Source organism: Delphinus delphis, chromosome 15 (genome assembly GCF_949987515.2).
Source record: "Delphinus delphis chromosome 15, mDelDel1.2, whole genome shotgun sequence".
Classification (NCBI taxonomy): Eukaryota; Metazoa; Chordata; class Mammalia; order Artiodactyla; family Delphinidae; genus Delphinus; species Delphinus delphis.
The window spans coordinates 84820423-84841581 of record NC_082697.1 but is presented as its reverse complement, the minus strand read 5'-3'; the positions used below and the strand labels follow the sequence as shown (position 1 = coordinate 84841581).

Below are 21159 nucleotides of genomic sequence, written 5' to 3'. Positions count from 1 at the left end.
ACCCGGGACTGGAGTCCTGTAGCCGCCCAGGCCTTTCTGCCCAGGCCTGCTCTGCGCCACTGCCCAGAGGTCGGCTTGGACGTGTTGGCCTTATTAGATGGAAGACTTAGCGTACAGCCTGAAATCCAGCTCATGTATTTTGGATTTAAAGTGCTCCCTGGGCTGTTACGTGATCCAGAGCACACGTCCCCCTCGTTCCCAGGGTGCACACGCTTCGCGTCCACCCAGTGAGGTATTTAGCATAAGGGAGAGGTCTTTTCTGGGGGTTTCTGCTCCTGGGAGCCAGACCTTGGGCTCCACCTGTAATGGGCTTCCTGTTCCGTCCCTCACGTCCGATGCCCTGAAACAGGGAAGCTCGTGGAAGGCACGAGTGGGCCATCCGACACCTACCGAGAAGCAATTCCCATTTTTCTCGTCTTAGTAAACAGAATAAAACATGAGGAAGACGATCCTTCTTCAAAGCAACTTTCAAGTGAAACCTTTTCTGTTCGTTCTGGGAAAACGTTATCGAAGCGGGGCCCGTTGTTCGGCTCAGCTTTGCTGGAGGATCGAAATAAATAAAACACAGCCCAGCCTCCGGGGCTGGGGGCCCTGATGCAGCGGAGGAGGCCGACAGGTGGTCAGGCAGGCCCACCCAGCCGGAGGGTGGGAGCAGAGGTTCCTGGGCAGGTGTGGGAGGGTCCAGTGCTCGGCACGGGCAGGGCTCGGGTCACGGGGTTCCCAGGCTTAGACTGACCGCACCCCGAGGCCAGTAGGGGCAGCACTGAGGCCTTTTAGGAGGGGCCGACTTCCCACCTGAGAACGCTCTCTGTGATGTCAAGGGTTTGAGCACAACGGGAAGAGGCGACACAGTTGAGCAGTGGTTCCGGTGGCCCAGGCGGCAGTGGTGGTGGCCCGGGGGGTGGCAGCGGGGATGGAGGTGGCCGGGGGACTTGGGGGCTGTCTGGGGGGGAAGCCCCAGCACTGGGAGAGACGAGCAAACCCAGGCGCTTTTGTTCCTCCCTCCCTTTAACCCAGACGACATTTGTAAGCAGATGAAATTGAGAGAATATAAACACGATGGCCAGGGTCCAGGACAGTGAAGTCTCTGGGCTGGGAGCGGCGGGGGGGTGGTGGGGGAAGGGGGGGACAGGACCCTGGGCCCAAAAGAGACGGTGGAACCAGAGCCTTGTCTCTGGGTCGGTCTGCCCACGACAACCCAGCCCAGGCAGGGGGGTTTACCCTCCCCGTGCCCGGGGCTGCCCCCGAGCCCTCCCCTCCCCCGCTCACGGCAGGGACGGAGCTTCTGTCCCACGTGACCGTGCCCGTGTCGCCCTTCAGCTCAGGTGGAGGCCCCGTTCTACGAGCAGTGGTGGTTCCTCCTGGTGATGGCGCTGTCCAGCCTGCTCGGCATCCTGCTGGTGGCGTTCACCCTGGTCCTGCACGGCCAGAACAAGAAGTACGGGAGCTGCGGCCCAGGTGGGACGGCGCCTGCCTTTCCCCGTCTCCCCACGGGGGAGCTCTGGAGCTGAAACGTTTGGGGCTTCCCTCCTGGATCCGGGGTGCCCACATCCACATTCCATTTCATTCGATGAAACAGGCACAACAGACATCCCTTCGGAGGCAGCAGGTGCAGGGAAACAGGAGCTCTGGACCTCGGCCACCAGATTCTGTCCCAGCTCCGCCCTCAAGTGGGCCTTTGGGTCATTTGGCCTCTGTGAGTCTGTTTCCTCATCTGCACTGTTGCTCAAATGCAGGAGTATTTTGTTAAGCGATGATTAGAGAGCGGAAAGCGTTAAACAGATGAAAAATCTCACTCCAGTATCGTGAGGACAGTGAGTGGGGCACGTCTCAGGCATTCGGTGTGGCTCGGGGATGGTACAGAATCGTGTCTGTGGCCCAGCGCTTCTCACTAACACAGGGTGAGCACCTGCCTTAGGTCCCGCATCGCAGCTCCGAGCCCTCTGTGGGTCAGAGGGTCCCCGGTGTTCCCAGCACAGCCTGGCGTGGCGTTGCTAGAGGAATCACCGTCATTAGAGAAATGGACAAACCTGGGCAAAGCCGACCGCAAAAGGGCCCATACAGTGTGACTCCGTTTACAGAAAGGTCAGGAACAACCTAGTGAATGGATGTTTCTAGAAGGCAGGATGGTGGGTGTTCTTAGTGGAGAAGTATAAGCAGCGAAGGTCCGTGAGGGAACCTTACGGGGTGCTGGGAACACTCTGATACCTCTGTGAAGCGGGGGCCAGCAGATCCCCCGACCCCAGCCCCCAGCACCATTGTCACGGCACCAAAAGGGTTCATCAAACCAGGCACCTAAAGTGCCTGCCATTTGCTTTTGTAACATTAAGCCATTCATCCCTCCAAGAAAGGATTTATTTTTTTCTGTATACATTCACTTCTAACAAGTGTTCGTAAATCAGATTTTATTCCTACGGGATTTACAGAGTATGAATGGCATGTCATTTTACTGAGCTAATGCTATTACAGAATCCTATGTCTGGCGCAGAGAAAATCTCCCCGCTTTCACTCTTCTTCTCCATCTGGGAAACAGACCTGAAAAGTCCGATCTGACCCGCAGCTTCTGATACTCAGCCTCACCCTGGAGCATTCATTTAATGTCATCATTGAAGCCCAGGGGGAAAGAAAACAGAAAAGAAACACTTGTCTACCAGCATGTCCCCCTGCCTGCCCAGGAGACGCACAGAACCTAAACCTTTGCCGCTGCAGCCTCGTTCTAACCCTGCTGCATGATCCTGCTGCCTCGTACGACGTCAGAGTTCCCTTCCGATAACTGTTTCCACCTGCTTGCCTCCCATCAACCCAAATCCCTACTCACAAGCAGCTTCCTCTTTCATTCACCACTCTCTGTGTTCTGCTGGTTTTTCCTCGTTGTACACGAGTAGAACATTAAGGTGAGGTGAGGGCTGTGGGATCCCCAGCAGAGAGGACCCTTGCGGTTCAGAAAGGCTGGTGAATTTTACAGACACACAGGGTGCCCCTGGTGTGTGCTCGGGCAGCGTCCCGGGGGCTGGGATGTAACTAAGAGCGTTATTGTGCGAGCGTAACTGGGTCTGTGCTCCAAGAGTTTATAGTCCGGTAGGAAGACAGACAGATGACCACAGAGAACAAGCCAGCACAGGAGAAATGCAGACGTGGTGAGGGCACCACGGAGAGAAAAAACACAGGGCGAAGACTTCAGGGTTCAAAAGTTCTCTCTGGTCTCACGACCCTTGAGCTGTGACCTGAAGGAGGGGGTGAGTGATGAGTCAGGAAGATGGCTGGGGGAGGGGCTCCCAAGGTGGGGGAGGGAGAAGGGGGGTAGACCAGCCCGAGCAGAGGGACAGCCGTGAGGACACACCAACTCTCATGCCAAACGAGGTCGGAGCCACCGGGACCTCTTCCTGTCCTCGAGTTACGTGTAACTTTGGCCGGCTAATGTATTTTAGAATATGTTTTGATATGTATTTATAGACTTATTTTAAGTGGTTTTCAGTTACATTCACAGACACCTGTGACCATCATCACCACAGTCAGTTCTGGAGCATTTTCATGGCCGCAGAAAGAAACCCTGCACCCTCTAGCTGTCACCCCTTATACAGTTACTCTCCACTTGCTGTCTTGTCCTATGACTGTGAGGCTTTTATTTTGAAATGTATTGAACCTTTAATGTCCTCAACAGTTTACAGAGTTCACGTATTCTGAGAGCTCTTTAATAAAATACTGATCAAAATACTCGGAGTTTGGTGTCGAGCAGAATAAACACCAAAATGCAAACGGCATTTTGCTGCGGGGTTGACGTGCAGCCTCTCTCCGCAGCCTGACCCTGCCTGTCTGGTGGGCTGACGCAGGCCGGCCCGGCCCTGGGCTCCGTCCAGCAGGCCATCGGGGAGCAGCTTACTGAAGCATCTGTGCTCGTTTCCCCGTCCGGCTTTAGGTAAGAGCATCTCCAACATGGAGGAGTCCGTGACCCTGGACAACGGGGGATTTGCCACCTTGGAGCTCAGCAGCCGCCACCTCAACGTGAAGAACACCTTCTCGAAGAAGAACGGGACCAGGTAGGGCTGCGACAGCTCCAGCCCCCGTGCTGCCTCCACCTGAGGACCCGCTCGGCCGGGCCCACGCCCACGGGCCCCCAGTGGGGCAGCGCCGAGCCGGGGTGGGCAGCGTGTGGGGAGTTAGGGACGTTTTAAAGACATTTCCAGAGACAGAAAAGAAGGGCAGGTCTCAGGTGCAGGGACACGGTCTCGGGAGACCTCCCGGCCCCAGACGGGGCAGGCGTCATGCGAAGCTGCAGGGGGCTGCGAACTGTTTGCATTGGGGGCCAAAATGATGCCAGAGGCGGTGGATTTCTCCCACTCAGCCTCGAAGCAGGCCAGAGGGTGGGTCGGGAGGCCTCAGTGGGGGGGTAACAGGTGTCCCCGTCCCGCCCAGGTCCCCGCCTCGGCCCAGCCCCGGCGGACTACACTACTCAGATGAGGACATCTGCAACAAGTACAACGGTGCCGCGCTGACCGAGGGCGGGACCCTCCAGGAGAAGTCAGGGGACGCCACGGAGTCTGAGGTGGGTGCCTGTTACACGGGGCCCCCGCCCTCCCCAGGGGCCCCGCTTCCCCCACAAGCGCCCCAGTCGGTCTCTCACATTCACGAACAAAACCAGTTGAAGCAGCCGGTAGAGAGCTGGGGCCCGGTCAGTCCTAGACTGTTTGGTTTCAGCAGTGCTGAGCCTTGACAGGGATGAAACTCACCAAGCTCTTTGATGGACGCGCAGGCCCGCCCCACCCCTTGGCATTCATGCTCTAAATCAATATTTAATCTAAGACAAGTCTCACCTTCCTTCTGATCTGAACTCAGGCCTTACTGAGCCCTGAGGCTCCATAGAATGGCGTCTTCTAAATGGTGGCTTGTGTACGCGCTCACGGTGGGACCGGGACAGCAGGGCATGGCAGGGTGGTACAGCTCGCTCCGTCGGCCCCATGTGCTCTGTTCACAAGGATGCCGGGCCCCCGTCTGTACCGTAGCCGTGGGCACGGGGAAAACAGCAGAAGCAGCGCTGCACACGTTCAGAAGGAACATCTGTCTACGGTTGAGGGGCTATAGGTTTTCAAGCGAAAAGCTGCAGACGCCGACCTGCCTCTTCCTGATACGGAAGCCGCAGCTTGTACCAAAAGCAGCACATCGGGAAGGGGCAGCTCCGCCGTCCAGCGCGTTCTGGCTCAGCGATTAGAGACAGTCACCAGCACGTGCCTTGATCCGTCCTTGGTTCCTGGGCCTGCCGCGCTTAGACCGTCAGGCCTCGCGGATGGTGTTCACAGTGACCGGGCGTCAGCTGTGCGGGCTGCGCTCTCCACGGTTCCGCGTGTGCTGAGCACTAACTGGGCGCCTGCTCTGGGCCGGGCACGCTCGTTCGACGCTCACACCAGCCCTGCGAGGTAGAGCGGTTCTCGTCCTTGTTCACACAACAAGCCTGAGGCCAAGGTCGCCCCACATGCAGGTGCTGAGGCTGGACGCACACCCACACAGCCAGCCCCCCCGAATGTGTCCAGAGCTTACTGACCCCCGCCCTCACCATCTCCTGCAGCCCAGCTCCCAGGCACCTGTGGCCGTTCCCAGCGCTGTCAGGACTGGATTCATCAGTTCTGGATTCTTTGTTCATGAAAGCATTCTCAGAACGGGCTGATAAGAGGCATTCAGTCTGCTGCTCCTCTCACACATGCGGGTGTTTTGAGATTCAGATTTCAGCTGATTTGCATGGAGGACTATTAAACGCGTGCAGGCACTGAGCTAGGCATATGCACACACGCATACGTGCACACGTACACGCATTCCTAAGTCCATACACGTGGACACACGTGGAGGAAGGAGGCAGGGAGGGAGGACGGCGGGGGGAAGGGAGGAGAGGGACGTGGAATCCACAGTACGCCCTGCCAGGAGGTTGTTCGGGTCCTCACGTAATAGATCAGAGCCGAGGCTTGACGAGGCTTTGTGTGTGTGTGTGTGTGGTGCACGGGCCTCTCACCGCCGTGGCCTCTCCCGTTGCGGAGCACAGGCTCCGGACGCGCAGGCCCAGTGGACATGGCTCACGGGCCCAGCCGCTCCGTGGCATGTGGGATCTTCCCGGACCGGGGCACAAACCCGTGTCCCCTGCATCGGCAGGCGGACTCTCAACCACTGCGCCACCAGGGAAGCCCTTGACGAGGCTTTAGAACGTCTTCCCCAGACACACACTGATGGGCCTCGGGCTTGCAGTTCCATCTCTCCTGCCAGACCTCCTGTGCAGAGCTGAGCTGTCGTAGCCCCGTTGACCCTTATGATTTGGGAGAGTTGTAGGCAGATGCGTGGGATCCCAACAGAGGGATCTTGGGAGTGCCAGCTCCAATGGGAGCACTTCCTTTGAACCACATCTTTTAAACAACCAGACTGAGATGTAATTCACATACCACACAAGTCACCCGTTCACCATATTGGTTATTTAGGGGTGTGTGTGTTTTAGTTTCCTCAGATTTATGAGCTTCTCAGATCTTCTTCTGTTACTGATTTTTAATTTTATTCCATTGTGGTCAAAGAACATACTTTGTATATTTTCAGTCCTTTCACATGTATTGAGCCCTGTTTGATGGCATAGCATCTGGTCTGTGCTGCAAGAATTCACTTGAAAAGGTGTGTTGCTCTGCTGTTGCTGTGTGGTGAGTTTCGTGTGTGTCTGTTTTGCCTGGTTGATTTATAGTGCTGTTCAAGTCTTCTACACTCTTATCTTCTGCCATCTGCTGTACTGAAGTCTCCAACTATCATTGTTAACATTGTCTATTTCTCACTTCATTTCTGTCAGTTTTAATTTCATGTATTTGCAGGCTCTGTTTCTAGGTGCATATATGTTTATAACTGTTGTATCTTCATGATGGATAGACCCTTTTTATTAGTACAGAGTGTCCCTCATTGTCTCTAGTAACAATTTTGTCTTAAAGTCTATTTGGTCTGAAATTAGTACAGCCAACTCCAGTTCTCTTTTGGTTCCCGTTCACATAGTGTATCACTTCCATCCTTTCACTTTCAACCTATTTGAATCTTTGCATCTAAAATGTGTCTCTTGCACGCAGCATATAGTTGGATCATGTTATTTTATTCATTCTGCCAATCTCTACCTGTTCACCAGGTTGTTTAATCCATTCACATTTAATGTAATTACTGCTAAGGCAGAATTTACCTCTGCCATTTTGGTGTTTGCCTTCTATAAGTCTCATATCTCTATTTCTCTCTTTTTCCTTTGCTGTCATCTTCTCTTTTGAGTGGGTATTTTCTAGTGTACCATTTATAGTGATTGCCCTAGTATCAGTATTTGCTTCAGATTTATACTAAATCTCTATATTTCTGTATAGATCCATTCCCTCCTCCCCTCTTTGTGTTATTATTATACATATTAAGTCCATATATGTGGCAACCCCAAGAATGCATTTTTATAGGTATCCTTTGATAGAATTTTATGTCTTTTAAAGAAGTTGAGAGAAGAAAGGTGAGCAAGTATCTATTTAGAGTTTACCATTTTAACCTTTTTATTTACTATTTCTGGTTCTCTTCATTTCTTTATGCCTCTTTGCACAGCTATTGTTAAGTATGTTACATTTCTATATATTATAGGCCCAACAATACAATTATATACATATTATTTTATGAAATTCCTATTTAAATCAGATAAGAGAAGAAAGGAGAACAAATAGGTAATTATACTGTCTTTCATAATTCCCTATGTAATCACCTTTGTTGGTGCTTTTTGTTTTTTCATGTGGATTTGAATTACTCTCTGGTGTCACTTGCTTTCGACCTGACAATCTTCCTTTAGTGTTTCCTGTGAGGCAGGTCAGCTAGCAATGAATTTTCCTGTTTTTGTTTATCTCAGAATGTCTTTATTTCACCTTCATTTTCAAAATAGTTTGTTGAATGTAAGATTCTTGGTTGACAGTTTTCTTTCAACACTTTGAATGTGTGACCCCATTGTCTTCTGTCCTCCATTTTTTCTGATTAGAAGTCAGCTGTTAATATTATTTGAGTTCGGTTGTTCTGGTTAAGTCATTTTTCTCTTGCTGACTTCAAGAGTTTCCTTCTGTCTTTGTCTTTCAGAATTTTAACTATGATGTGTCTGGGTGTGAATCTTGTTCCGTTTATCTTACTTGTGGTTTATTGAGCTTGTCAGGTGTGTAGACTTTTTTTTACCAAGTTTGGGGTGTTTTAAGTCATTACTTCCAGTATTTTCTCTGCTTCTTTCTTTCTCTTCTCATCCTGGTACTCTCACTATGCTTATGTTGGTACACTCGGTGTATTCTCACATTTGGTGGGTGCTCTGTTCTTTTTTTTTTTCTTATTCTTTTTTCTGTTTGTTTTTCAGATTGCATAATCTCTATCATTCTATCTTAAAGTGCACTGAGCCTTTCCTCTGTCAGCTCAAATCTACCATTGAGTCCCCCTAGTGAATTTTTAAATTTTGGTTATGGTATTTTTCAACTCTAGAACTTCTCATTAGGTTCTTTTTAAGTCATTTCTGTCTCTTTATTGATATTCTCTACTTGGTGTGGTAGTGTCAGCATACTTTAATTCTTTACACATGGTCTCCTTCAGTTCTTTGTTAAAGTCCCCTACTATGAATGTGTCACTGTCGATTTCCCCTTTTATGGCTGTTAGTATTTGCCTTATGTATTGAGGTGCTCCTGTGTTGGGTGCATAAATATTTACAATTGTTATATCTTCTTCTTGGATTGATCCCTTGATCATTATGTAGTGTCCTTCTTTGTCTCTTGTAATAGTCTTTATCTTAAAGTCTATTTTGTCTGATATGAGAATTGCTACTCCAGCTTTCTTCTGATTTCTATTTGCATGGAATATCTTTTTCCATCCCCTCACTTTCAGTCTGTATGTGTGCCTAGGTCTGAAGTGGTCTTGTTTTTGTATCCATTCAGCCAGTCTGTGTCTTTTGGTGGGAGCATTTAATCCATTTACATTTAAGGTAATTATTGATATGTATGTTCCTATTCCCATTTACTTAATTGTTTTGGGTTTGTCATTGTAGGTCTTTTCCTTCTCTTGTGTTTCTTGCCTAGAGAAGTTCCTTTAGCATTTGTTGTAAAGCTGGTTTGGTAGTGCTGAACTCTCAGCTTTTTCTTGTCTGTGAAGGTTTTAATTTCTCCATCAAATCTGAATGAGATCCTTGCTGGGTAGAGTAATCTTGGTTGTAGGTTTTTCTCCTTCATCACTTTAAATATGTCCTGCCACTCCCTTCTGGCTTGCAGAGTTTCTGCTGAAAGATCAGCTGTTAACCTTATGGGGATTCCCTTGTGTGTTATTTGTTGTTTTTCCCTTGCTGCTTTTAATATGTTTCTTTGTATTTAGTATTTGATAGTTTGATTAATATGTGTCTTGGCATGTTTCTCCTTGGATTTATCCTGTATGGGACTCTCTGCGCTTCCTGGACTTGATTAACTATTTCCTTTCCCATATTAGGGAAGTTTTCAACTATAATCTCTTCAAATATTTTCTCAGTCCCTTTCTTTTTCTCTTCTTCTTCTGGGACCCCTATAATTCAAATGTTGGTACATTTAATGTCCCAGAGGTCTCTGAGACTGTCCTCAGTTCTTTTCATTCTTTTTTCTTTATTCTGCTCTGCAGTAGTTATTTGCACTATTTTATCTTCCAGGTCACTTATCCGTTCTTCTGCCTCAGTTATTCCGCTATTGATCCCTTCTAGAGTATTTTTAATTTCATTTATTGTGTTGTTCATCATTGCTTGCTTCCTCTTTAGATCTTCTAGGTCCTTGTCAAATGTTTCTTGCATTTTCTCTATTCTATTTCCAAGATTTTGGATCATCTTTACTATCATTATTCTGAATTCTTTTTCAGGTAGACTGCCTATTTCCTCTTCATTTGTTAGGTCTGGTGGATTTTTACCTTGCTCCTTCATCTGCTGTGTGTTTTTCTGTCTTTTCATTTTGCTTATCCTACTGTGTTTGGGGTCTCCTTTTCGCAGGCTGCAGGTTCATAGTTCCCATTGTTTTTGGTGTCTGTCCCCAGTGGCTAAGGTTGGTTCAGTGGGTTGTGTAGGCTTCCTGGTGGAGGGGACTGGTGCCTGTGTTCTGGTGGATGAGGCTGTGTCTTGTCTTTCTGGTGGGCAGGTCCACGTCTGGTGATGTGTTTTGGGGTGTCTGTAGCCTTATTATGATTTTAGGCAGCCTCTCTGCTAATGGATGGGGCTGTGTTCCTGTCTTGCTAGTTGTTTGGCATAGGGTGTCCAGCACTGTAGCTTGCTGGTCGTTGAGTGAAGCTGGGTGCTGGCGTTGAGATGGAGATCTCTGGGAGATTTTCGCCATTTGATATTACATGGAGCTGGGAGGTCTCTTGTGGACCAGTGTCCTAAAGTTGGCTCTCCCACCTCACAGGCACAGCAGTGACTCCTGGCTTGACCACCAAGAGCCTTTCATCCACACGGCTCAGAATAAAAGGGAGAAAAAATAGAATAGAAAAGAAAGAAAGGAAGGAAGGAAGAGAATAAAATAAAATAAAGTTATTAAAATAAAAAATAATTATTAGGATGGGATTAAAGGAGCCGCTGATTGGGGGCTCTGGCTCACTCAGGCCAGGGGGGAGGGAGGGGCACGGAGTGCGGGACGAGCCTGCGGCGGCAGAGGTCGGCATGACGTCGCACCAGCCTGAGGCGTGCCGGGCGTTCTCCCGGAGGAGTTGACCCTGGATCCCGGGACCCTGGCAGGGGCGGGCTGCACAAGCTCCCCGGAAGGGAGTTGTGGATCATGACCCGTGCTCGCACACAGGCCCCTTGGGGGCGGCAGCAGCAGCCTTAGCGTCTCATGCCCGTCTCTGGGATCCGCGGTTTTAGCCGCGGCTCGCGCCCGTCTCTGGAGCTCCTTTAAGCAGCGCTCTGAAGCCCCTCTCCTCGCGCACCAGGAAACAAAGAGGGAAGAAAAAGTCTCTTGCCTCTTTGGCAGGTCCAGACTTTTCCCCTGACTCCCTCCCGGCCAGCCGTGGCGCACTAACCCCCCGCAGGCTGTGTTCACGCCGCCAACCCCAGTCCTCTCCCTGCACTCCGACCGAAGCCCGAGCCTCAGCTCCCAGCCCCGCCCGCCGCAGAGGGGGAGCAGACAAGCCTCTCGGCCTGGTGAGTGCCGGTCGGCCCTGATCCTCTGTGCGGGAATCTCTCTGCTTTGCCCTCCACACCCCTGTTGTTGTGCTCTCCTCCGCGGCTCCGAAGCTTCACCCCTCCGCCACCCGCAGTCTCCACCCGAGAAGGGGCTTCCTAGTGTGTGTAAACCTTTCCTCCTTCACAGCTCCCTCCCACTGGTGCAGGTCCCGTCCCTATCCTTTTGTCTCTGTTTTTTCTTTTTTCTTTTGCCCTACCCAGGTACGTGGGGAGTTTCTTGCCTTCTGGGAGGTCTGAGGTCTTCTGCCAGCGTTCAGTAGGTGTTCTGTAGGAGTTGCTCCACGTGTAGATGTATTTCTGGTGTATCTGTGGGGAGGAAGGTGATCGCGTCCTACTCTTCCGCCATTTTCTCTCGAAAACCTCCTTCAGTTCTTTGAACATATTATAATAGCTACTTTCAAAGTCTTTGCCAATATTTGGGGCTCCCCAGAGGCTGCCTGCTTTTTTTCCTCTGTATGGATCACACTTTCCTGTTTTTGGAAAACAGCTCACTTTCGATCATATATCGTATCAACTCAGAATACTGATATTCAGCCCCCGCTGGTTGTGGTCATTGTTGTTCGCTTATCTGCTTATTTGTTTAGTGACTTGCCTGGACCAGTTCAGGGACGTCCGTTTCCTCAGCAGTGTATACCCTCCGATGTCACCCCTCAGAGCTGCAGCCTTGGGCACACGTGCAGTTTCCCTGACAACCAGGGATGACCCGTCTTAGCCAGGGTCCCCTTGTCTCTCGTTCTTGCCTCCCTATTAGGATTCTGGGTTGTCTCCCACCACGGGTATGACACCCAGCTATTAACCTCCACTACCTGCTAGCTCTATCATTTTTGACAAAGCTCCAGGGTATAAATTACCCCATAGTTTGATCCAGTTACAGCCCAGCCCTTTTGCAGTGGCAGGATGTTGTTAACCTTTGAATTTTTCTCTAACCCACGAGAGGGCTCTCCTTCGCTGTCTCTTTGCCTGGTTCTCGCTGCTAAACTTCTTGGCGGGTTTATTATTACTTCACTTGTTGCTATCGTGGAGCTGCCAGTTTCCTCTCAATTTCTCACCCGTGTGGTCGCTATTGTTTCCAACAATGCCCTTAGGCCTGCTCTGGTCCAAATACAGACATTCCCCTCGGGCAGAGCAGGGGAGCTCTCTATTCTTAAGGACTGACTCTCCCCCTAGCAGGACCTCTGTGTCACAGCACCAAAGCTGGAGTGGGGCCAACAGCCCTCTTCTCCATAGTGACGCACTTGCTGAACCAGTGGGGTGCTGGGTGGAGACGGCAGCCCCTGGTCATCTGGGCAGTGTGGAACTTCTTCCGTCCTGGCCGGCTGGGGTGGGGGCGATCAGGGCTCAGTATTCTCGACCTGCTGTGCCTGACGCACATCGTCCAGCCTCCCAGCGAAGGCTGCGTGAGGGAAGGAAGCCCAGTTCTCTTGGCCATACCTGCCTGGCATAGAGTTCTGCACTGTGGAGCTGGGGGCGGGCAGTTGGATGAGAAATGCCGGCAGCTTCCTGCTCCAGGTCGAACCAAATTGCTGGACTAGGGGCTGGGTCTTCTTGGCCACATGAGCTCAGAGTGGAGCTTCTGTCACCCTGGGCTGAGGGGTGGGGGGTGGGGGGGCAAATCATAGGTCAAGTGGCTCAGACACTTGCTGGTTTTAGTGATTTTAGATTTTCTGCAGTAAGTCTTCCCCCCTTTGCTATATGCCCTTGGCACCAATTCCAGGGACTCTAAACGTTTATAAGATCATTTTCCCCAGTTAAATCATTGTTCCACTAGGGAGAGGACCTGCTGGCTCCTGTGACCGTCCTGGAAGGATCTTTGTATTGATGATTGGTTGACTGGGGCGGGGTCTCCTGACCTCCCTTCCTGTCCACCCGCTCCTCCAGAGCCAGAAACCCTATGAGGTCTTGGCCGGAAGAGCTCTTTTGCAAAGCTAATATTTCACTAAAAAAAAATAGTGATGCCATCCTTTTCTCCCAATTTTCAGAAATATTGCTCAAGTGAAAATTCTAAGAATCCGTTCACAGGTGCACACCAACCTGACTGATCAGAGTTGCTCTGAATTAGGCCATCAGCGTCACATGACACGTGCTGTGGCTCTCTGTGTACCTCTGTTTAGGAAAAAGAGGCTCTGTCTCTGTCTTATCGCACAGATGCTTCTGAATTACATCAGGGCTACTGTTCAAATCGCATCTTAAAAATTGTTTTCGAAATCCAAGGAAACAGTTTTCAAGATCTCTCCTCCAACCAACTTAGACCAACCCCCTCCTGCTTAATTAATTCCCTAATAATGTTTGAGCCTTTCATCTCGCCCATATAGTGCCCACAGTGCTGAGATTATCTCTATTAGCAGCTTGCCAGGCGTCCATGCACCTTTAGAAACTCTCACAGCCCGTCTGCCAGCACATCCAATCACAGGCTGGCCTTCTACGGTTTCCTGGGAAACCAACACACAACGCTATTTCATTATCACACAGGAAACTTAAAAAGAAGACCCTGCAGTGTTTCCTTTGTGTCAATAATTCTAAATCACTAAAATACATCCTCATGAAAAAATACTAATGTCATATAAACAATAAGCAGGGCAGGCAGCAGAAGGACGAATGGCATTTTAATTCAGTGCCTTCTTGTGAAGGCAAAGGCAAGACCTGAGCAGGAGCCAGGAGGCCCCGCCCCCGCCCCGCCTCCGCCCTCACCCCCGCCCCCGCCCTCGCCCTCACCCCCGCCTCCGCCCTCACCCCCGCCCCCGACCCCGCCCTCGTGTGTCGTGAGACCTGGGTACCTCTCACTCTTCCTAAATGAACAGGAAGAAGCTAAAGGAGCAGCTCTTAGTCTCTCCTCTCCTTTCTGCACGATGGTTTTGATCTCTCACAGTGGCGTTTGGGACCACTCGGCTGGACCTGCAGCCCTGCTGCTCAAGGCTGCCAGCCGCCCAGCTTGGTCCCCACATGAAGCACTCTGCTCTTCAGATGCAGTGGGAAAAATCCCAGGGCAGGTTCTGACTGGCTCAGCTCAAGCCGCACGCCCACCCATTAGCCAGTCACTGCTTTCTGAGGGTCAAGCCCTTCAGCCCACGTCACAGGGAAAGGTGGGACAAGGGTCACTTCCTTCAAAGGGTCACACTTCAGACGCAAACACTGGGACATCACTGTGAGCTGGACAGCGGACCCCGACTGTCTCCTGCCAGGGCCTCTTAGTGGCCACATTTGTCACAGGCCTAGAGGACACATAGCTACTAGAGGTCTCCAGTGGAACTACATTTTGTTAATCACGTGGACATACACATGAGTGTGGGACACGTGATGTGTTCATTCCCGAAGCAGCGCTGGACATACTCTGAGAAGTGCTGGCTCCTGCAGGAACGCAGAGCCCCCTTCCAGGCTGCCCCTCGTCCCTCGGTGACTGTGAACCCGGCTTCCCCACATCCTGAACAGCTGCAGGAGGGGGGACAAGGGTAGAAAGAGGGGAGAGAAGTGCCCCGGGACACCCCCTGGGTGTGGGACGTGTTTATAAAACGAGTGACCGCCGCATATGATGGCCTTTCCATCACTGGAGAGACCTGGTGTGAGACCCACCCATGGAAGTGTCTCTAACCTTTTATACAGCTGGGGTTGAAGGCGGCCCCAAAGGGTTACTGAGAAGCCTCTGTCTCTGCCACCTGGGCTGCGATGCCAGAGCTGGGTCTGCCCCCACTCTGTCCCCAGCCAGTATGACCCTGACATGGTCACTGCCTCTGTGGGCCTCCATTCTCTCCAACACAAAATGAGATGGAACCCAATCGCGACTTCTCACATTCGTCCTCACGTGGTTGGGACGGTGGGTGGGGAGGACCCCAAACACTGAAGGGTGAAATCTTGAATCTTAACGTTCAGTCTTCAGCTCATCATAAACCCTGACCCCGTCTGTGAAACCAGGAGCCATATTGCTGTCGTCCAATCCTGAACATTCCATGAATTCCTCGTGAGGAAAGAGGGCTTCGGTGTCTTCCTTCCCCTGAGCTTCAGGAAATTTAGAACCAAAATCAGTGTCTGAAGAAGTGACAGACCCAACTCAGGGACTGATAACAGATTCCTCAGCTTCTCTCCACGAGGTCTGTCCTCCTTTCTCTGAGTTTACACAGAGCTTGGCCTCGTAAGCCCCTCAAGGCCTCTAGAAAACAGATGAAGATGAATCTTAACCACCCGCCACACATGCAGGTGCCTGACCTCTTATCTGAAAAAGATACACTTTCAAGAACTGCGTGTTTCTCAGGTTGGGGCCAAGTCCTGTATCGGGTCACATCCCCAGCGGGGCCGGGGGGCACTCTCGCGGAACCCACTCGTGTTTCTGCAGCAACCCCTGAGGACATTCACACCGGACGGCCTCCCAGCAGTTCAGCTCGGGGTCCGCGGCACTTGAGCTCGACGCAGGTCAGGCTCTGCCTCCAAACAAGTTGCAAAAACAGCCTTTGGTTTTCAGAGCATCACGGGCTTGGGACTGACGACTAGGGGGTGGTGAGCCTGTTCAGCTGCTGTGCAGGAGGGGCTTGGGGCCGGGAACCCCGAGGCCTGGGTGGCCAGGCTCAGGGGAGGCTCCCACGCCGCCCAGGGCCCACACAGCCCTTTTTCATCCAGAAGCCGGGATCCTCACTCCCGCCTCGCAGGGTCATGGTGCAGCGACAGAGGTGGCACGAGGCTACTCTGTTGTGAGCAGTGTCCACAGGAAAGAGGCTGTGCTGCCTCTCGGCATCACTGTCCAGTGACGGAGGAGCTGTCCTCCTTCTGGGACGTGTTGGGAGGGCGCTTTTGTCAGCCCCCGTTTCCAGGAGCTCTGCCTCAGCCATGTATGATGTCACAACACAGATGGTTTACATTTAACGTCCTGAGAATTCCCAGATCTGTGACTCACCGTTGCTACTTTATGTAAATATTCCATTTAGAGCAAGGGTTTCAGTCTGTGTCTGAAAACTCCCAGAAGTCTCTGGCTCCACCGTATGTACACGAGGGGTGTCTGCACAGCCAAGAGGCCGCCCGCTCTCACAGCACAGAATGCTGCTCCCCAGGTGAAGGCCGGAAGGCGACTGTCCCCTCCTCCCCTGCCCGCACCCCAGCCTGGCCACTGCTCAGAATCCTCCCAGAGCCTCCAGGGAATACACGTTCCAGGGCCCCATCCCAGACCCACTGAGTCAGGAGAGCAGAGCGGGAGCCGCCGCCCAAGAAGCTGTGCTCTTCCAAGACTTCCCCGGAGATTCTGAGCCAGCATTAGGGGGACACTCAGTCCTTTATACCACCCAGGCCTCCGTCACCCTGCGGGGAGAGGAAAAAGGGCAGGTGTGACTGAACCCTTGACGGCTCGGCCCTGGAGCCCAGCGGGGAGGCGCCCTGCCCGTGAGCGGCTGGAGTGTGAGGGACCAGCCAGTCACCCGCCCACTGCCCACGGCGACCTTCACCTGGCAGGGTGCCCCGCGAGGGGAGGGGCTTTACTCGGCCACGATTCCTGTCCCCTCCCTGAACTTGAAAGGCCGGAAGCCACCGTGCCCGCAGACCCATTTTTGGCACATGGAAGGTGGCCTCTGTGAGGTCCGGGGTAGCAGGCGCGGGGAGGAACCCCTGTGCTTTCAGGGTCTGGGGAGCGTCTTGGGTGCGGGTCCTCACAGCAGAGCCCGGCCAGCCTGGGTACCATCCCCACCCACCAGGGGGCAGGAAGCTCCCAGGAGTCAGGGGAGGGGCCCCGGGACCGCCTGGCAGGTCTGGGACAGGGGAACCGGGAGCCCTCCCTGCTCTGGGAAAACACTTCGGCCTCCACTGTCTGGATCAGCCGACCTTCCAGCACTGAAAATGCACTCCCAAGACCACACAGTACACGGCACAGAGTTTTACTTCAAGAAAATGAACATAGAAACGGTGCGGGCTAAATGCTCTTACTAGAAACTGCTGCTTTGTTTTGTAGAAAGAAAAGGGGGGAAAGACCCTCAGAGGGACTGATCTTGAGCCGTCAATGGGTGGCCCACTTCCTCCACCAGCTGCTCGGGGGCCGCATGGTGAGGGGTCAGGTCCCTCAGTGCCTGGAGAGGGAGGGGCCCGTAGCACTTCAGACACCACGACACCACGTTCATTTACGGTGTCCTTTCTTGGCAACCTCCCCTCGGAGATCGGCATGGACGTGACATTCCCTGGAAATGTGTGTCCCATGAAGGACAGACCTCCTCCTCACCCCCTCTCAAGCTCAGGATGGGATCCCATTGGTCTGTGGGAGCCTGCGTCACGGTCTTGGGCAGGCTATGGCCCCTAGGCCTTCCACATTCCCGTGCTCTTCTGTACTCTGCACTGCGAGGATACACACCATCCCCTTGAGGCTGTGTAGACCTCTCCTGGGTGGGAGATGGGGTGTAGACCTCTCCTGGGTGGGAGTGCTGTGTAGACCTCTCCTGGGTGGGAGATGGAGTGTAGACCTCTCCTTGGGTGGGAGATGGGGTGTAGACCTCTCCTTGGGTGGGAGATGGGGTGTAGACCTCTCCTTGGGTGGGAGATGGGGTGTAGACCTCTCCTGGGTGGGAGATGGAGTGTAGACCTCTCCTTGGGTGGGGGAGATGGAGTGTAGACCTCTCCTTGGGTGGGAGATGGGGTGTAGACCTCTCCTGGGTGGGAGATGGAGTGTAGACCTCTCCTGGGTGGGAGATGGGGTGTAGACCTCTCCTGGGTGGGAGATGGGGTGTAGACCTCTCCTTGGGTGGGAGATGGGGTGTAGACCTCTCCTTGGGTGGGAGATGGGGTGTAGACCTCTCCTTGGGTGGGAGATGGGGTGTAGACCTCTCCTTGGGTGGGAAATGGGGTGTAGACCTCTCCTTGGGTGGGAGATGGGGTGTAGACCTCTCCTGGGTGGGAGATGGAGTGTAGACCTCTCCTTGGGTGGGAGATGGGGTGTAGACCTCTCCTGGGTGGGAAATGGAGTGTAGACCTCTCCTTGGGCGGGAGATGGGGTGTAGACCTCTCCTTGGGTGGGAGATGGGGTGTAGACCTCTCCTTGGGCGGGAGATGGGGTGTAGACCTCTCCTGGAGCACGAGTGCAATGCAGACCCGCCGGGGACGGGCTCAGGCACAGTGATGGGTTGGGGAGCAGAGGCTCAAGGGCAGTGAGACAGCACATTGCCTGGCTTGGCGCAAGCTCAGCCCGGGTCTCTTGGGGGGTGGTCCGGGGGTTCCGTGCGCGGCTTGTGTGGAGTGTAGGAGGTCTGGGGTGGGGGAAGTGGGAGGAAACAGGTGACCGGCACCATCCCACCGTGGGCGGCCAGTACTGGTCCCCTTCCTGGCCCTTCCTGTTCCCCGCTCAGCCCTGCTGCCCACGGCCACGCTCCCGCATAGCTCCCCCCGTCTGTGACCGCCCCAGTGTCCACGGGCCCCCTGAGCTCCCCCCAGCCCCCCGGCCGCCTGGCTGACGCCTCGCTGTCCATCCGTCTACCCGCAGGGCACCGAGTCCGAGTCCGAGGACGCGCTCCCCCAGCACTCCTTCGTCAACCACTACCTGAGCGACCCCACCTACTACAACTCGTGGAAGCGGCGCGCGGGCGCGGCCCCGCACAGGTACGAGGCGGTGGCGGGGGCCGAGGCCGGGCCAGCCCCGCGCGCGGTGGTCACCACGCAGAGCGCCGTGTTCGCGCCCGCCGCCCACGGCGCCCGGACTCCGCTCACCGGCTTCTCGTCCTTCGTGTGAGCGGCACCGACCCCGCGGCGACCCTTGTTAAGACAGTCAGCTCTGGGAACTGGGCTCCAGCTTGGGTTTAAGAGTATCTGACGCCTGATGATTGATTTTACCCACTTGCGAACGCGAGATTGCAATTAGGAAAGTTTTTTTTTACTGGCTTTTTGTAACATCGCTGCAGGAAGCGGGTTTCTTTGTTTTTCTTTTCTTTTTACGAGAAGGTGTGTTTCACTGGTGCAAGGGCTCGTCACCCCGACCTGGGAAGACCTGAGCCCTCGGGACCCGGGCTTCTCCATTCTGCGCCGACTAGGAAGGCTGGGGGGTGGGAGACGGGGGTCCAGGGAGGCCGCGCCTCTTGCAGGCCGCTCCCTTCTCTTCTCTAACCCCTGCCTGAGAACCAGCGGCCCGCCTGGGACTCCATCCCACCGTCTCCGTCTCCGGCGTGCGAAGAGCATGTGTGTGACCCAGGCTCAGGGCCTCCGGACCCAAGGGCGTCCATCTCTGAAATGTTCTCACTCGGCAGTTTGTAGGCGAGGAATCGGCTTTAAGGTTCCAGGCCGCGGGGCCACAGATTCCAAGGTTCCGTTCGGCGTCCTTCCAGGGGTGAAATATTCGGGGCTCCCCCTTCCTTTCTTCCTTTCAACCTCGCAGCACAGGAGCAGGAAGCACCCCTGCTGGGAGCCACCGCCGTGGCCCTCGGCAAGCTCGCTCCTTCCCTGACAGCACAGCACACGGCCAGCCCGCCAACCCGAGCGAGCGAGGCAGCGGCTGCAGAATCGCTCGCTGTGTTACGAGGTGTGCATTGTTAACCAGAGTATTTTTAAAATCTTTTTATCTTTTTTTAAAATATGTCATATGAAATGAATGAGTCTCAGCTGTCTCCAGGTGCCTTTTTATTAATTGTTTAGCTTTGTACATGGGAAAGACGAAGAGCGACAGTGTCTCCAAGTATAGCAAAACGGCTCTGAGAAGACGGGGTCCCCAGCCCCTCCCCCCGCCCCCCGTGCCTGCCAGGCCCTGCCGTGCGCGTGGCCCGCGGCTTTCCTTGGAGCGCGCGCGGCCTGGGGCCTCCGGGTTCCCGCCGCTGCCATGCCTGGTGTGGCTGTCCCTTTCCCGACCCCAGGCCAGCTCTTAGCCTTAATGGATTTTCTGGAAACCGTTTTTTACTTCAATTGTTACTGTTTTGTTTTCGTTTCTTAGCTAAATGGAAATAGCGTGAACTATTTTGAAACGCCAAACCGTAGCTCTGCCTCTAGCCCATCACATCATTTGTTGCAAAAGGTGTGTGGGGTACACGTGGTCAAGCCGTGGTCCCAGGGCCAGATGTACCGGGAGCGCTGCTGCTGTCAGCGGGGGGTGTGCCCCACCCCTCCGGGGGGGGCACTGCAGAAGGACCCTGCCGCCGGCAGCCCGGTCAGCCGGAGCCTGTCCACACCCCCCAGGGCACAGGACGGGCCTGCAGGTCCCCACGGGGGGAAGGGCTGGGCCAGCCACCCACGCCACGGGGAGCCAGTCTCGTGGCCACCCGCGGGTCACGTGGTCTGCGGGGTCCCTTCTTCCCACGCCTCCTCCGGGCAGAGGGCTGTCTTAACCCTCTGATTTCAGAGTTGCTGGGTGCGGTATCCCCAGGAGACCAAGGAGAGTTTTGTGTTGCTGAAAAAAGGCCTCTTCTGTTTGAGAGTTTGTGTTGGGTAAAAAAAACCCTTTCAGTTTCTCTAAAAGTAGAAGTAGGAGGTGTGGAAAGGTTCCTTTCTCTCTCTCCTCCTCCTTCCTTCTCTCTTTTCTTCTTCCCTTCCTTCCTTCCTACCTCCCTCCCTCCCTCCGTTCCTTCCTTCCTTTTCTGTGTAGAGGGGAAACGTTCTAAACCAAAAATCCTAGACGCTCTGCCCAAAGGCTCTCCTGCATGAGAATCGCTCCCTGGACGGGACCCACCCAGGGCACAGGACCAGCCACCTCGGTCCTCTCGGTCCCAGACGGGGAAGTGGACAGGAAGCCCCAAGGCTGCAGCTCGAATTTCTCGGAAGACAAGCGACGGACAGAGAACGTGGAGAAACACTGCCTTCCGCGCTCTGCTCTCTAAGCCATACGTCCATTGCTTTATATACGGGAAAGTGCTGAAACGTCCTAGCGTGGGGACGGCTTGGTTTGAGGCGTGTTTTTGGCTTTTGGGCTTTTGTGACAACATGACGCCTTTTTCCCCAGGGTCATTATACTTCCTGTGTTCTCTCTGCTCTGAGCGAACTTCTTTGGGACGGAACAGGCGGTCCGAGGCGGCGGTGGGCGTTGGCGTCCGCACTCCGCCCAGTGGCACCGG

General features: G+C 53.6%; 1 protein-coding gene across 1 annotated transcript in view; it reads left to right on the top strand.

The window, feature by feature from the left end:
• SDK1 (sidekick cell adhesion molecule 1) overlaps window positions 1–19719 on the top strand; it is a 529423-nt gene extending 509704 nt beyond the window's left edge. Inside the window, exons 41-45 of the mRNA XM_060032516.1 lie at window positions 1321–1468; window positions 1811–1841; window positions 3940–4037; window positions 4414–4543; window positions 18612–19719. Of these exons, the coding sequence (XP_059888499.1) occupies window positions 1321–1468; window positions 1811–1841; window positions 3940–4037; window positions 4414–4543; window positions 18612–18857 (653 nt within the window). The 3' untranslated portion in view covers window positions 18858–19719. The remainder of the gene's footprint in view (window positions 1–1320; window positions 1469–1810; window positions 1842–3939; window positions 4038–4413; window positions 4544–18611) is intronic.
• Window positions 19720–21159: the final 1440 nt, after the last annotated feature.